Source organism: Phascolarctos cinereus, unplaced genomic scaffold, assembly GCF_003287225.1.
Source record: "Phascolarctos cinereus isolate Bilbo 61053 unplaced genomic scaffold, phaCin_HiC Scaffold_1;HRSCAF=81, whole genome shotgun sequence".
Classification (NCBI taxonomy): domain Eukaryota; kingdom Metazoa; phylum Chordata; class Mammalia; order Diprotodontia; family Phascolarctidae; genus Phascolarctos; species Phascolarctos cinereus.
In genome coordinates, this window is record NW_027555514.1 from 62238273 (window position 1) to 62253250 (window position 14978).

A 14978-nucleotide genomic window follows, 5' to 3' on the forward strand; every position below is an offset into this window, starting at 1 on the left:
TTAGAGCAAGAGGGAAACGTGGTCTCGGGATTAAATCTAACAGCTATGTAGAGGATGGATTGGAAAGGGGTGGGGGTGGGGTAGAGGCTGAGTGCAGGGAAACCAATGAGACAACTATTGCAGTAGTTCAGGAGACAAGTAATGATGGCCTGAACTGGGGTGATAGAGAGAATGGAGGTGGTTTTAAGAGATGTTGTTGAGGTAGAATCCACAAGTCTTGACAAGGACCTCTAACTACCTAGCGGGAGGGGGTAAGGAGTGGGCAGTCACAAAATCATATGGAAACTGTATGGATAGAATTATGTATGATAGTTGATGTGAAAATACTGTGATAGCACCTAATTCGCAAGCAGGCTTAGAGCCCTTTTGCCACCAAAGGTGGATAATGATGATAATCATGAATTGCTGTTTCATGTATTGGTGAGTGTGTGCCTCGAGCTGGGCTAAGCCGTACCATAAGCAGAACATGAGAAATCGCTTCTCCTCGATTTGAGCTGTTCTGTAGCAGGGACAAGAAAGCTATCAGTGACATTTTCTCTACATTGGATATGATGCAGTCAGTAGGGAAGGTATTCAGTTTCTTCCAAACAGCAGAGTTATGTGAGAGCTAGACACAGAATATAGGAGCATAGAATTCTATTTGTTAGTTTCCTTCTAAAACTCACACTTAAGATTGCGGTGACCAAAGAATGCAATTTCTCCTCCTTCTCAGTAAACTAAATACCATATTCATCAAACATGTACGAATATTTATATATACACATTTATGTGTGTGTACATATATGTGCATAAACATATGTGTGTATGTATTGATATTGAAAAATAACTGGTTTTCAATATACATATACAACACGTGCACACATACACATAATGAACTGCCCTTAAGCCAGATTTGGGTGAGAAGGAGCGCAGCCTCTGCTCAGACTCAGATACTAAATCATCAGCTGCAGGCGTGTTTATCTAAACCTGCTCCTGAGCACTTGCAAAGCTTTCAGTCGCCAGAGATGTTAGCCAGGCAGGGAAAATTGAACTTGATTTCTTTTGTGAAACAGCTGCAGAATCAGGAGTTGCTGAGGGCTATGATGAAGAAGGCTGAGCAGGAAATCAATGGCAAAGTGATTGAAACCCTGAAAAGGCTTGAGGATCCCGTGCAGCGGCAGCGCCACCTGGTGGAGCAAGAGAGGCAGAAGTACCTTCACGAAGAGGAAAAAATAGTCAAGAAGTTATGGTGAGTGTTGGCGCGGGGGTTGGAGGGCATTGGGCTTAAATAAAGGTATATCCTTTTAACTATAGAAAAATTGCCTCTTTCGTATGTGAGGCACTTCCTGAATACAGCTTCTGCTTATTTAGTGTCCTGCTGAATGAAGCTTTTGGGCACCAAATAGTTTGGGAGTCTTTGCTTGCTTAATTGATTGATTGATGTGCTGTCTCTACTCCTAAATTGAGGCCCCTTTTAAAAGATCCATTAAATAAATATCCTAGGAAAAAAAAGAAGGAATTATGGGCAAGATCAGATTTTATCTAAACTGATTTGATGGGAAAATGTTTCTAGTATTTGGTATAATATGGTAGTCAGCATAATACCTGATCATCTTTAAAAAGCTCTTGCCATTGGCAGATCCTTTACCAGAGTTCAACTCTATACTCAATTAAAAGGAGCAAATAGTAAAGCTGTATGTATAATAAATGTGATATCAATAATTAATGTAATTAAAGACCAAGGCTAGATGAGATTGTATTAAGCGTATCTTCATAATAAAATCCCCAGAAAAACAATTTAAACGATGTCTGATGAGGAAATATACTCCTTTGAATGTTAAGAGTTTTATCAATGGTCCTTATTGAAAGCATTTCTCAGGCCACACTATTGAAATTTAACACTGGTTTATTATGCCTAGTCAGTAGAAGAAATACATCTTTTATGTTAATGTATGGGAGGCTATACAAGGCCATTTATCACAGAGCTATTACACCTTATGTTTTAATGAAGAGTCATTTTTCTGGGTGCTTCCAGCCTTACATAAGCTGTAATTCTGCCATTTCCTGGGGAGTGTGATTCCCATAATTTGGGATTTTAAGAGAATTGCTTTCAAATGGCACTATTCTTTGTGATCTATAGACTAGACTCTATCACCTAGTCTTTATTTGATTGATATTTCAAATTTCCTTTGGTACCAGCCTATCATATTTGGATAAAATGAGAATTTTCCTCCAAGGGACAGGCCAAAGAGAGGATAAAAATTGGAATTCTTTTTAATGAATTAAAATTATTCATCCAACTTTTCGTATAATGCCATTGAATTATATAGCCTCTATATAAAATGATATAGCCTCTAAAATTGATGTAGTATTTGTGTGCCTTTGTAAACAGGTAATAAGGATATTCTGAGTTTTAAACAAGTTTTTGGGTTGTGGTTTTTTTTTTTTTTAAAGAATTCAAACTCTTCAGAATGTAGCTTTGACATCAGATCCATAACTTATCACCCAGGATAAACTGTGAAACCTTAAATCAAAATTGGAATTAATGATGTAAAAATAACTCAATAAGTTATGGCAAATTCAGTTTAGTGGGAGAGGAGATTGCTGTAGTGGCTTGTATACAACTGAAAAGAAAGTATGATTAAATTTTTGTGTCCGCTAAAGTTCAGTGGCCTGGGAAAAAGTCTCAGTCACCTCATCCTAGTTACAGCTCTACTTATCAGTTCATTATAGTCACAAATGCAATATGCTTTATCAGAGAAATTTTATCAAAAAGAAGTTTTTTCAAAACTGTCCTTTGTTTTTTTGGCTCAAACATTCAAAATTTGGAAATGGATGGAAGTGATTTTGCTTAATTTGCTATTGTGCCAAATTATTTAAAGAAGACTCCTAGATACCTTCCTCCTCTCTATAAAGAGGTGGGACAATATACATGGGAATGTGGAATATATCAGCAGGCAGGGTTGCTCTGATTTGGCTTTGCTTAGATTTGCTGCTGCTGCTGCTGCTGTTACAGTGGAGCATTCAATCTGGAAGGCACAATGAAAAGGAAATGACTGTGATATTCGTGACAGCCATAAAACTGTTTGTTTGTTTGTTTTTAATAAAATTTGGACAGTTAGGTGGCACTGCAGTGGATAGAGTGCTGGGCTTGAAGTCAGGAAGACTTGTTTTCATGAATTCAAATCTGGCCTCATACACTAACTAGCTGTGTGACCCTGGATGGGTCACTTAAACCCTGTTTGCCTCAGTTTCCCCATCTATAAGATGAGCTAGAAAAGGAAATGGCAAGTCACTTAACCCTGTTTGCCTCAGTTTCGTCATCTGCAAAGTGAGCCAGAGGAGAAAATGGCAAGCCACTCCAGTATCTTTCCCAAGAAAACCCCAAATAGGATCATGAAGAGTCAGACACAAGCAAAAGCGAGTGAACAAAAATTTTTAAATAAAATTCCTTATATAATCACAGTGCTGGCCTCCTAAAAAAAATGAATTATTATAAAACGTCTTATCTCCCTTCCCTGAATGAATGGTTAATGAATACGTCCTCTATCCATCCCCTTGTCTCCACTCACAGGACCACTGCCTTCCTTGAGGCCCTTATTACATGTCCCCTGTACCTCGGCAATAGGAGTCTGATGGCTTCCTCTGCCTCTAGTCTGTCCCCTCTCTAATCCATACGGAGCTAAAAATTTGCTGCTCCTAAAGCCCAGGTCTGACCATGTAATTCCCCTGATCAAGAAACTCCTATGATTCCCTCTTGATAAAATCTAGCCTCTCCTGTTTGCCTTTTAAAGATTTTCACAGCCTAGCTCCAGCCCAACTGTCCAGAGTTACTGTATATGATGGCCTTTTATATACTCTGCTTTATGGCCAAGCTGCCCTGCCTGCTGTTCTAGTACATGAGATTTTATATTCTGCCTCTTTACCTTCAGATGAGCTATGACCTGTCCCTAGAATGCACTCCCCGATGATGTGTACTCCATGGAATCCCTGGCTTCCTTCAAAGGTTAGCTCAAGCCCCCACCTTCCATAGGAAGCCTGTGATGATCACACACACACACACACACACACATACCCTGCACTTGTTTCCTGGATCTTATTTTGTATATATCTTATATTTAATTTTCTACTTATGTGTTGTTTTTCTCCAAAGGCCTATAACCTCCTTGAGGGCAGGATTGGTTTGCTTTTATCTTAGTATTCCTTAGTGTCTAACACAATGCCTGATGTGTAGTAACTTAATAAAAGCTTGTAAATTGAAGTCAGGAGAAATGTGACTAGAATGCCCTAGACCTAGGGGATCACTTCAAGGCCGGGTAAACTGAGAACAGAAGGAGTAGCATCATGGGGACAGTTCTAGGCCTTTGCAGGAGATTCATTGAATACCATTTTAGCCAGCCTGAAACTTGGCCGCCATCTTCTAGCAACCATCCCAAAGTCACGTGGCCATTTCCTGTCCCCTTTTTCTAGCCCTCCTTATATATTGGCTTCCTTCCCACCCCCATTCAAATGTAAGCCCTTAAAGGTAAAGACTGTCTTGCTTATTTGTATATGTATCCGCAGCACAGAGCCTCACAGCAAGAACTTCACAAATGCTGTATATGTTTACCAGTTGGTTGATTGATTAGTTAGGCTCATCTTCCCACTAGACAGATAGTTCAATTCAATTCAATAAATATCTCTTAAGCACCTACTCATTGGATTTAGAGATGAAAGGCATCTTAGACATCTTCTTGTCTAATCCCCTTTTACAGATGAGGCAAGAGACCCAATGGGGCAGTTAAGTGGCTCAGTAGATAGAGTGCGGGGCCTAGAGTTAGGAAGACTTATCTTCCTGAGTTCACATCTGGCCTCAGACACTCACTAGCTGGGTGACCCTGGGCATGTTCACTTCACCCTGTTTGCCTCAGTTTCCTCATCTCTAAAATGAGCTGGAGAAGGAAATGGCAAACCACTCCAGTATTTTTGCCAAGAAAACCCCAAATGGGGTCACAAAGAGCGGGACACAACTGTGTTAAACAACAACAAAAAACAGACCCACAAAAGTTAAGTAATTTGTTCTAGGTCATGTAGGTACCAGAGCAGAACTGAGGAAAGCGCTTGGTTTCTACATGAAAGTGATCTCTCAGAAAGTTTCCATCAGCCAGTGAAGTTCTATGGCTACCCCCAACCCAACCAGCATCCAAAGCAAGAACAATAATCCACATCTGTACGTCTTACTGAGTGTTCTCACAATAACCTTGTGAGGCAGGGAGGTCCAACGTTCATGGGGATCACCATTTTGAATGAGAATCATAGATCATGGATTCAGAGCCAGGAAACTGAGGTGAAGTGATTTAGGATCTTTAGATTATAGATCCAGAGCTGGAATGGTCATCTCATCTGACCCTTTCATTTCACAGATGAGGAAACTGAGGCCCAGAGAGATGCACTGATGTTATAATGGTCACACAGCTAATAAATATCAACGTCATTATTTAAATTATATCTTTCTTCTACAACTATTCCATGCTAACCTAGCATAGCAGCAAATAATAGTAATATCTAGCAATCATAAGTCACAGTGCCACCTATCTGCCTCCTTGAAGTCAGGAGGGTCTCGAGCCTCCAGGAGTATTTTATGACTTAGACTCGAGGAACGGCAGAGCTGGTGGTGGCTTTCGAGGGCAAACTCATTTTCAGCCCTCTCATTTTGCAGATTAATCCCCTGAGGCCCAGATACTGAAACGAATTGCCCAAGGTCACACAACTCATTCATAGCAGAAGTAGGAAGTGAATTCTTGTACCTCTTTATGTGACACCAAGAAATGTTCTTTCTCACTAAGAGAAGATTGGATGAAAACTGCTTGCTTAATATCTCAGAATTGGAATCCATAGTAACCAGGTAGCAATTAAGAAGTCCCAGCATCCTCGAAGCACTCAGCACGGGCAGGTTTGCCTGAATGACTGTCCTAAATAGCCATATGTTGATTGGCAAAGGCGTTTCAAACTTCATTTCTGGATTCCCAGGGCTCTTTTTACAATTTTTTTCTTTCAAGAAACTTTAATGCCTTATTTGTAACTAGTACACACTGTATTAAAAAGTGACACTTTGGGGCATGAGAAAATTGCGGCGCATTTCTGGATGATCCATTGACGGAGACAGCAACAACGATACAAAATGCCCAACTGGGAAGTTTATTGGCCTGTAGAGAGGTGGAGGTTATGAGACCCAGGAGGCATGGAGGAGAGAAGTGATTAACGCAGGGTTCCAGGCAGAGGCAGACTGAGGGTCAAATGACAACTCCTTTGAAAATTAATTGCAAATTGGCGGACATCTGGATTTGTAGGTTAATTCAGAGCCACAACTGTGCCAGCCAGTTTTGAGATGCCCACCACTAGTCAGTCTCTAACACAATTACATTTGGATCTGAGATGGAAAATTTTTGTAAAGTGAAAGTTCTTAGACCTGAGAGGCAGATAAATCTAAAGTGCAGGTAAGGGGTGGTGAGGTGAGGGAAGAAGGGAAGAAGCTGCAGGAAAAGCAGGAAGGAAGGATTGCCACACTAGGCATGTTGGTGCATGGCTGAAATCCCAGCTGCTAGGGAGGCTAAGGCTGGCAATCTCTTCAGCTCAGGAGTTTGGAGCTGCATTGGGCAGTCATTTAAAAAAAAAAAAAAGGAAAGAAAAATGAATTATCCCATATCTTCTTCCTTGAAGTAGAGGACTGTTGGTGTAGTCATGGGACAGATTCTTTATTTTTAAAATGCCTTTGGAGCAAGGACAGGGCCTTCTACTTTGGTTCAGGAGTTCTATCTCCTTTCTTCATTGAGCATTTTCGTATCTTCTTAAAAATTTGAAGGAAAAAGAAAAGGTACCATCATGATGGACCCTGTATCCTAACAACGACTACTATTTCTATGGTGGCTTAAGGTCTACAAATCCCTTTTCTCATAAAAAAAAATTTAGAACCATTTAACACTTACAGAAATTGAAACTCAGAGAAATCATGTGACTTGCCCACATTTACCTGACTCATTAGCATCAGTTGTTGTTTAATTGTTTTTAATTGTATCCAATTCTTCATGAGCCCATTTTAGAGTTTTCCTGGCAAAGATACTGTAATGGTTTGCCATTTCCTTCTCTAGCTCATTTTACAGATGAGGAAACGGAGGCAAACAGGGTTAAGTGACTTGCCCAGGGTCACACAGCTAGTAAGTATCTGAGGTCAGATTTGAATTCATGAAGATGAGTCTTCCTGACTCCAGGCCTTGCATTCTATCCAGCGTGCCACCTAACTGCCCAGTGGATGTCAGAGCCAAACCTAAAAAATTTTGCCCTTCACCTTCATGAATCAGTAAATATTAAGTACCTACTGGATGCCAGGCCATGTGCCAAAGCACATGGTATTTAATCTGATGATTGAATACGGAGACTTGTGACAAGGAAAGCCAGTGCCTGTGTGTGTCACCTCTTGCTTTCCCTTCCAATCTCACCTATTAAGCCTGTCAGGATTCTATGAAGAGGAATCTTCTAAAAAGCTGGCATTTCCTTCCAGGGCCCCCTCCACATATGTTATTCCCTTGCCTTTTGCCCTTCCCTCTCTTCCTTTTCCCCTTCTCTCCTTCCCCTTCCCTTTTCCTTCCCCTTCCCAACTCCCTTCTCTTCTCAATTTTTTCCCTTCCCTTTTCTTCCCTTCCCTTCTTTTCCTTTCCCTTCCCCCATCCCACTCCCATTCCTCATTGCCAGCCTTTTCCTGACAGTACTCCTTTGCAAGCAGTGAATGCTATAGAAAATGACTGGGTTAAATGGTGGATCCGCACCCCCCACACACACACACACACAAATACAGACGCACACATACACTTTGGCTATTATAGGTAATCCTGGCTCATTGTCTGTGTCTTAAAACCAAGCAAAAAAAAAGCAGCAAAATTTCTCCTCAAATTCAGCAAAATCTCTGTTCTCATGCTGCCATCTGGTGGTTCTTCATGCCCCCAAATTCTTTTCCTTTGGCTCTTTGGATTTACAAGGAATCAGAGCATTTAAGGCGGGGAGGGACCTTAGAGATCATTCAGTCCAACCTTTTTCATTTTATAGATGAGGAAATAGATGAGCAGACTCAGGCCCGCAGCAGACAGATTGAAATGTTACTGACCTTTGCATCTGAGTGCAGTTATTGTTAGTATGCCAGGGGAACATTATGGGAAGCGACCTTGAAGCAGAGCCATGGTGTGATTTTGCCAGAACTGGGCTGCCTCAAGCCTGTGTTGTTTATAGGAGAGATTCATTCATTCATTCATTCATTCATTCATTTATTCATTCATTCATTCATTCATTCATAAAACATTTACTGAGCACCTACTCTGTACTAGGCATTGTGCTAGGCATTGGGGGGATCCAAAAATGACTAAAAGACATTCCCTGTCCTTAATGGCTTAACAAACTAGTAGGAGAAATAAAACATAAGCATAAATAGCAGTCATATTGGTCTAAATAGCTGCTACTCCCAAGCTTATGTTTCACCACTAAAATGAGAAATGTTTGAAAGGATAAAATGTGTAGGTATTCATTGAACTCATTCAGGTGTTTTGTACAGGTTGGATTTTGAGAGGGAAATATGGCCTGTATTTAGACCACTATGATATAAACTATGATAAAAAAAATGAAAGGAGGAAGGGATGCCACATGTATACACACACATGCCACATATCTTTATTTCGTGGTAGCACCACAGAAAATATTCCTACGTTGTAAGTAAAACCAGGGCCTTCTTTCTAGGATGCACCCCTTTAACTTCCTTGTAATTGCCCTAGACCAAAACAAAAGCAAACCAAATCAGCAAGTACTTATTAAGTAAGCGTTCGGTCAATCAATAAGCATTTATTAAACAACTATTGTGTGCCAGGCATTGTAGTAAGCCCAAAGATGCAAAGATGAAAACAGCACAGCCCTTAGCCCCCAGAAACAAATTCTTTTGGAGAAATAGCATGCATGTACAAATAAATAGCTTCCTATCTGTTATGTAATTAAGACATGCAGAATAATAGAAGGTAATTTCATGGGAGGTACTAGTAACTGGAGGGACCAGAAAAGGCCTCATGGAGGAGGAGGTATGTGAACTGGGCTTTGAGGGAAAGGAGGTTTTCTTTGTGGTATCAGCCAGGAAGGAGTGCATTCAAAGCTTGGGGGATGGAGCCAAGGCTTGGGATGGAACAGCAGCAAAAAGACCAGTTTGACCAGACCCTAGAATGGGTAAAGGGAAGTACCATGTACTACGTCCAGGAAGGGAGGCTGGGGTCAAGCTGGAGAGAGCTTTCCACGCCCAAGGGAAGAGTTGGTATCTGATCCAAAAGGCAGGTGGCAGCCGTGGCGGCTTTTTGAATAAGGCAAGTTGACCCAGTCAGACCTGGACTTTAGAACGGCCGCTATGGCCACTGTGTGGAGGATGGATTGGGAAGAGGAGAGACTGGATGCAGAGGGGCTAAATGGGAAATTAATTTAGTTTATTTATCTGTGGGTATAGTTCAGGAGGAGAGGTAAGGGTGAACAGAAATAGAGGTGGTTCTGGAGTAGCTAGATGGCACAGTGGATAGAGCACTGGCCCTAGAAACAAGAAGACCTGAGTTCAAATCTAGCCTCAGACACTTGACACTTACTAGCTTTGTGACCCTGGGCAAGTCACTTAACCCCATTGCCTAACCTAAAAAAAGAAAAGAAAAAAATAGTGGTGGTAGCTATCTGGATCGAGAGAAGTGTGGCAATTAAAAAGGTTCACGAGACATAATATCTGGGTAATTTAATCATTTTATTAATAAGGCATTATTATCATTATTATTATTAATAAAAGAATGGTTATTTCCCTGTCCCTTAAACCAAAGACAGTCATGATGGGTGGGCACACAGTTTATATACCCTTCAAAGTGTAGGTGATCCCCAGGGTGGAAATCAACCCTGATTGGTGAACAATTAATGAGAAGATGAATATTACAATAAGGGGCTAAGGGTAACATCAAGTCACCCTTGAACAGAGAGACTATTTCTATATCCAAACCACCCTCAGCCTTGGATAATTTTGACAAAAGGGTCTGTCGCCACCCAAACTTGATTGAATGGAATTTACCTTAGACTAGAGATTCCTTGTAAGATTGGATGGCATTGGATAGAGAAGGTTAACTCAACCTTGAAAGACTGAGGTCTTGAAAATAGGAAAAGGGAGAGTCTGAATCTCCCTAGATTATTTCTTATTAATAATCATTTCTTTCAGAAGGGGAGACCAGTCACAACTAATCTGAGGACACTCGGACAGGGCACGTTTTCCAACACGCATACATACATTCTCTCTCTCTCTCTCTCTCTCTCTCTCTCTCTCTCTCTCTCTCTCTCTCTCTCTCTCTCTCTCTCTCTCTCTCTCTCTCTCTCTCCCCCTTTCCCTCACCCTCTCCCCTCCAGGTTTTGACAAAAGAATAGGGGTCAGGGTTAAACTAAGTCAGGGCCAAAAGCAGATGAATACTTGGGTATTCTTCATGCTATGTGAGACTTAAAATGCTCAAGCTTTGGTTTTGGTTTTTATTTTTTTCATCTTTCTGTTTGTTTCCTACAGCGAGCTAGAAGAGTTTGTTGAAGATCTGAAGAAGGACTCCACCTCAGCCGGCCGAGTGGTCACACTGAAGGATGTGGAAGATGGGGCTTTCCTTCTTCGACAAGTGGGCGAAGCTGTAGCCGCACTGAAAGGTGAGTGTCTTTCTTCAAGGAGAGGCCTGATGCTGGTGAGCAAAACCTTTTTTTATCATCGCTGAATTTGGAGTCGGGGGCTCTGGGTTCAGATTCCGGCTTTGCCACTTACTCCCTGTGTGACCCCTGAAGGGGGGGCCTTCACCTCTCTGGGCCTCAGTCCCTTCATCTGTGAGATGAAGTGACCAGAAGGAGGGACGTTGAATGTCCCTTCCAGCTTCCTGTCTATGACCCTACAGGTGAGAGGAGGTTGGACAGGATGACCTCTGATTCCAGCTCTAACTGTGATCTCACAGTCACCTTCTCCATTAGGTTTAATAAGTTGATAATAAATTTGTTGTTGTTCAGTCATTTTTAGTCATTTCCAACTCTTCATGACCTCATTTGGAATTCTCTCAGGAAAAAAACAATCTTCCTGCCTCCAGGCCCAGAGCTCTATCCACTGTGCCACCAAATACCTCTTTTTAAATACAGCAAACAACCATGTGTTTGGGAGTAGCCAACCTATATCGTGGCAGTGTGAACATCACCCATTGCTTTGTAATTCTGCCTCATTGCTTCCTGCTCTTTGACCCTCACTAATGTTCCCCTGTTGAATTATCCATTTGTCTTTGGCCCTGCAGGAGAATTTCCAACCTTGCAGAATAAGATGCGGGCTATTCTGCGTATTGAAGTGGAGGCTGTGAGGTTTCTGAAAGAGGAGCCTCATAAACTGGACAGTCTCCTCAAGAGGGTCCGCAGTATGACCGATGTGTTGACAATGTTACGAAGGTAAACTGGGCTACTGCCTTGGGGTAGGGGGAGGGTGTGGAGGAAGGGACTTTCATGTGGGCACCTTCTCCAGCCTGGGAAGGGGGCTCTTGACCATTCTGATGGTGGGAAGGGGTGGCGCAGAGGAAGAGACTTCTTTCTCCATCTCATTGAGATTGTTTCCGTTTCCATGATGGTTTACAGCCTCTTGGTTCCCATGTTACTGGGAAGCCACAGCTGCTGCTAGAGTTTCCCACCCTTGGAATTCTGTGGTTGTGATTCCAGGGTGATGACTCTTCTATGATGTGTTTGTCATATTTAAGACATTGGTGGGACAGATGTTACTATGTACAACAAATCTTTAAAAAAATAAAAGTTCCTTTAGGTAGTTTTCACATCATTTTTAGTCGAATGCATCCATTTCTTTTTATGAGCTGTGAGTGGTAGTGTGGGTTGGGCAGCAAACCATGTGACCAGACACATTCTGCATTCACTTTGGGGTCTCTAGATGAGTTTGGTCCAGAGGAAGATGGTTATAGGTGAATCAAGTCGTTCCCAAATCTACTGCTAAAAGACCATGCCTGAGAACATTCCTACAGATTGTACAGAGAAAAGAGAGAGGCCTCATGTGTGATCTAGCAAGCACCTCTTTATTACTTCACAGGACCCCAACTGAGGAGATACCCTGATGCTGTACTCCATAAGAAAGTTGGCTAAAAAAATTATATTCGCTCAGACCTAGTTTCTGGTTTAAACCAGATATTCAAGATTCAGTCTCTGCACAAGAGAAACTGGCTCTGACATTTACAGCAGTTTGCATTCACTAATTCATTACATGTTCACAAATGACATTTTATGGTGTGTCACAACTGGAGGTTAGAAATTATTTTTTTTGTTCACCTGCAACTAAGAACACTAAAAAAAAAAAGAAGAGAGAATTAAACTTTGCCTTTAACTTTGGGAAATAACTGTGGGATCTTGGGATTGAAAGAGACCTTTGAGGTCATCTAATGTAACATAACCCATACACACACATCCTGTCTCCTGCATTCTTGACTGGGGGTTGTTCGTAGGGGAAGACATATCACGAGACAATCTATTCCAATTTTAAAAAGCTCAAATTTTTCAAGAGGAAGCAGGGTGTAGTCGATAGAGAACTGACCTGGAAATCATGGAGAGTTGGGTTCCAGTCCCACTTCTGACACATACTGGCTGTGTAACCCTGGGCAAGTCGCCTTTTTCATCCTCAGTTTCCTCATCTATAAAATGTGGTGATAAAAATAGCATTCACTTTACAGGATTGTTATGAAAATCAAATCAGGTAACCAATGTCAAGTTCTTTGTAAACTCCAAATTGCTATATAGATGCTAGCTATTATTATTACTAATTGTTATTATATGTCTTCTTAATGAGGGGGAATTGGAGGGAGGGAGAGAATTGGGGTCTCAAACTTCTTAAAAATGAATGTAAAAATTGTTTCTAAATGTAATTGGAAGAAAATTTTACATATATATATATATATATATATACATATATATATATATGTACATACACACATATATGTATATATTATTATACAAAACAGGACATAGCATGTCTGTAATAGAGGTAGAAACCAAATGCTCTGAAGGCCCAAATAGGGAATATGACTAGGCACTTGGAAGAGCAAGTAAACTACTCCAGGGCTTTGTTGTGGCCTGGAGTTGTGTCCCTGGCCTCTTAGAGGCCACGTAAATGTTCAGACCGGGAATGGGTGGGGCCACTGCTTAGAGAAACCAACTGGTAACCTAAAGAGAAGGGGGCAGATGCCAGAGCTGTAGAGGTAAAGATGATAAGATTTGTAACCCAATAAGCCTGGGTGACTGGGAGGGTGATCATGCCTTCAAAAGAAACAGGAGACTCGGGAGGAGGAAGAGCTCAGGGTAGGAGTTTAAGGGAGAAATAATGAGTTTCATTCTGGACTGGTGGGGCTTGAGTTGCTGATGGAATATCCCAGAAGAGTTATCTAAAAGTCGTTGGCAGTGGAGTTTAAGAAAGACTTGTATTTTTGTGGTGGCAAAGAACTGGAAATTGAGGGGATGCCCATCCATTGGGAAATGGCTGAACAAGTTGTGGTATATGAATGTAATGGAACGCTATTGTGCTATAAGAAATGATGAGCAGGTGGACTTCAGAAAAACCTGGAAGGACTTATATGAACTGATGCTGAATGAAGTGAGCAGAACCAAGAGAACAGTGTATACACTAACAGCCACATTGAGTGATGACTGACTTTGATAGACCTAGCTCTTCCCAGCAATGCAAGGATCTAAGACAACTCCAAAAGACTCATGATGGAAAATGCTGTCAACACCTAGATAAAGAACTATTGGAGTCTGAATGCAGATCAAAGCACATTATTTGTTCTCTTTTTTTTCTTTTTGTTTCTTCTTTCTCATGGTTTCTCCCATTGGTTCTAATTCTTCTTTACAATATTACTAATGTGAAAATAGGTTTAATATGAGTGTACATGTAGAGCCTGTATCAAATTACATGCTGTCTGGGGGTGGGGGGAGGGGAAAGATGGGGAGAAAATTTGGAACTCAGAAATCTTATGGAAGTGAATGTTGAAAACTAAAAATAAATAAATAAATTTATATAGAGAGAGACTTGGGCTTTAATAATATAGGATTTTGGTGTCATCTGTGTAGAGATGATACTTGAACCTTTGGGAGCTGATGAGATTACCAAGCAGGGTGGAGAGAGAGAAGAGAGGAGGGCCGTGGAGAAACCCCCATGCCAAAGGAGTGGGAGAGGAGATGGCTCTCTTTACAGAACAAAGAACACAGCATCAATTCCAAGTTATAATTAGGCTGATTATGATATAGAGATATATTTATAACATTTTTCTAAACCAAATACATAAAAAGAGAACAGTCTTCATGTGTTGGTCTCATGTCTCATCCCTTTGGAATATACACTGTGTGGAAAAAAATAGGTTTGGAAGACATGCATTTGTTATATTTAGTAAGCACTGAGTGATGATAATATGAACTTAGCTATGTAATTAAAACCAACTCGCCCTATACCAGCTGCTGACTCCCCTATTCCCAGCTCTTCAGTCACTTGTTAGGAGTAAAACTGAACCAAGTTGATTAGGGGAATAACAGAGAATCAGCTTGTGGCAGTAAAGCGACATCACCCTCTTGCCACCATCGTCCAAACAGAAAGACTACAGTGCTACCCTCCAGTCCCAGGTGCTACAGCCTTCCTTTCTAAGCTTATCTTTCAACTCCTGTGTACACATCTTAGAACCCCTTGAGAACCAGAAATGTCTTGGTTTGTTTATTTGATTTTCTCTATTTGTATTCCCAGCATTTAACACAGGTCTTGGCCATAATTGGCACATAATAAATCACCTAACAAATGCTTTTCATTCAATCAGTAAGTTATTGTCAATTGATTTCTGTAAGTTTTAGAATATCTTATTCCTAAAATACGGTATAAGAAAAACCCATATATACTTGCTTTAAACAACTGATCTTCCTCTGCACAA

General features: G+C 41.0%; 1 protein-coding gene across 8 annotated transcripts in view; it reads left to right on the forward strand.

The window, feature by feature from the left end:
- The window catches only part of KIAA1217 (KIAA1217 ortholog), a 393972-nt gene that overhangs the window by 359478 nt on the left and 19516 nt on the right, over positions 1-14978 (forward strand). For all 8 annotated transcript variants that reach the window (XM_078151949.1, XM_020978279.2, XM_020978274.2 and 5 more), the window contains 3 exons: positions 1053-1228; positions 10562-10692; positions 11316-11463. In XM_078151949.1, the coding sequence (XP_078008075.1) occupies positions 1053-1228; positions 10562-10692; positions 11316-11463 (455 nt within the window). The remainder of the gene's footprint in view (positions 1-1052; positions 1229-10561; positions 10693-11315; positions 11464-14978) is intronic.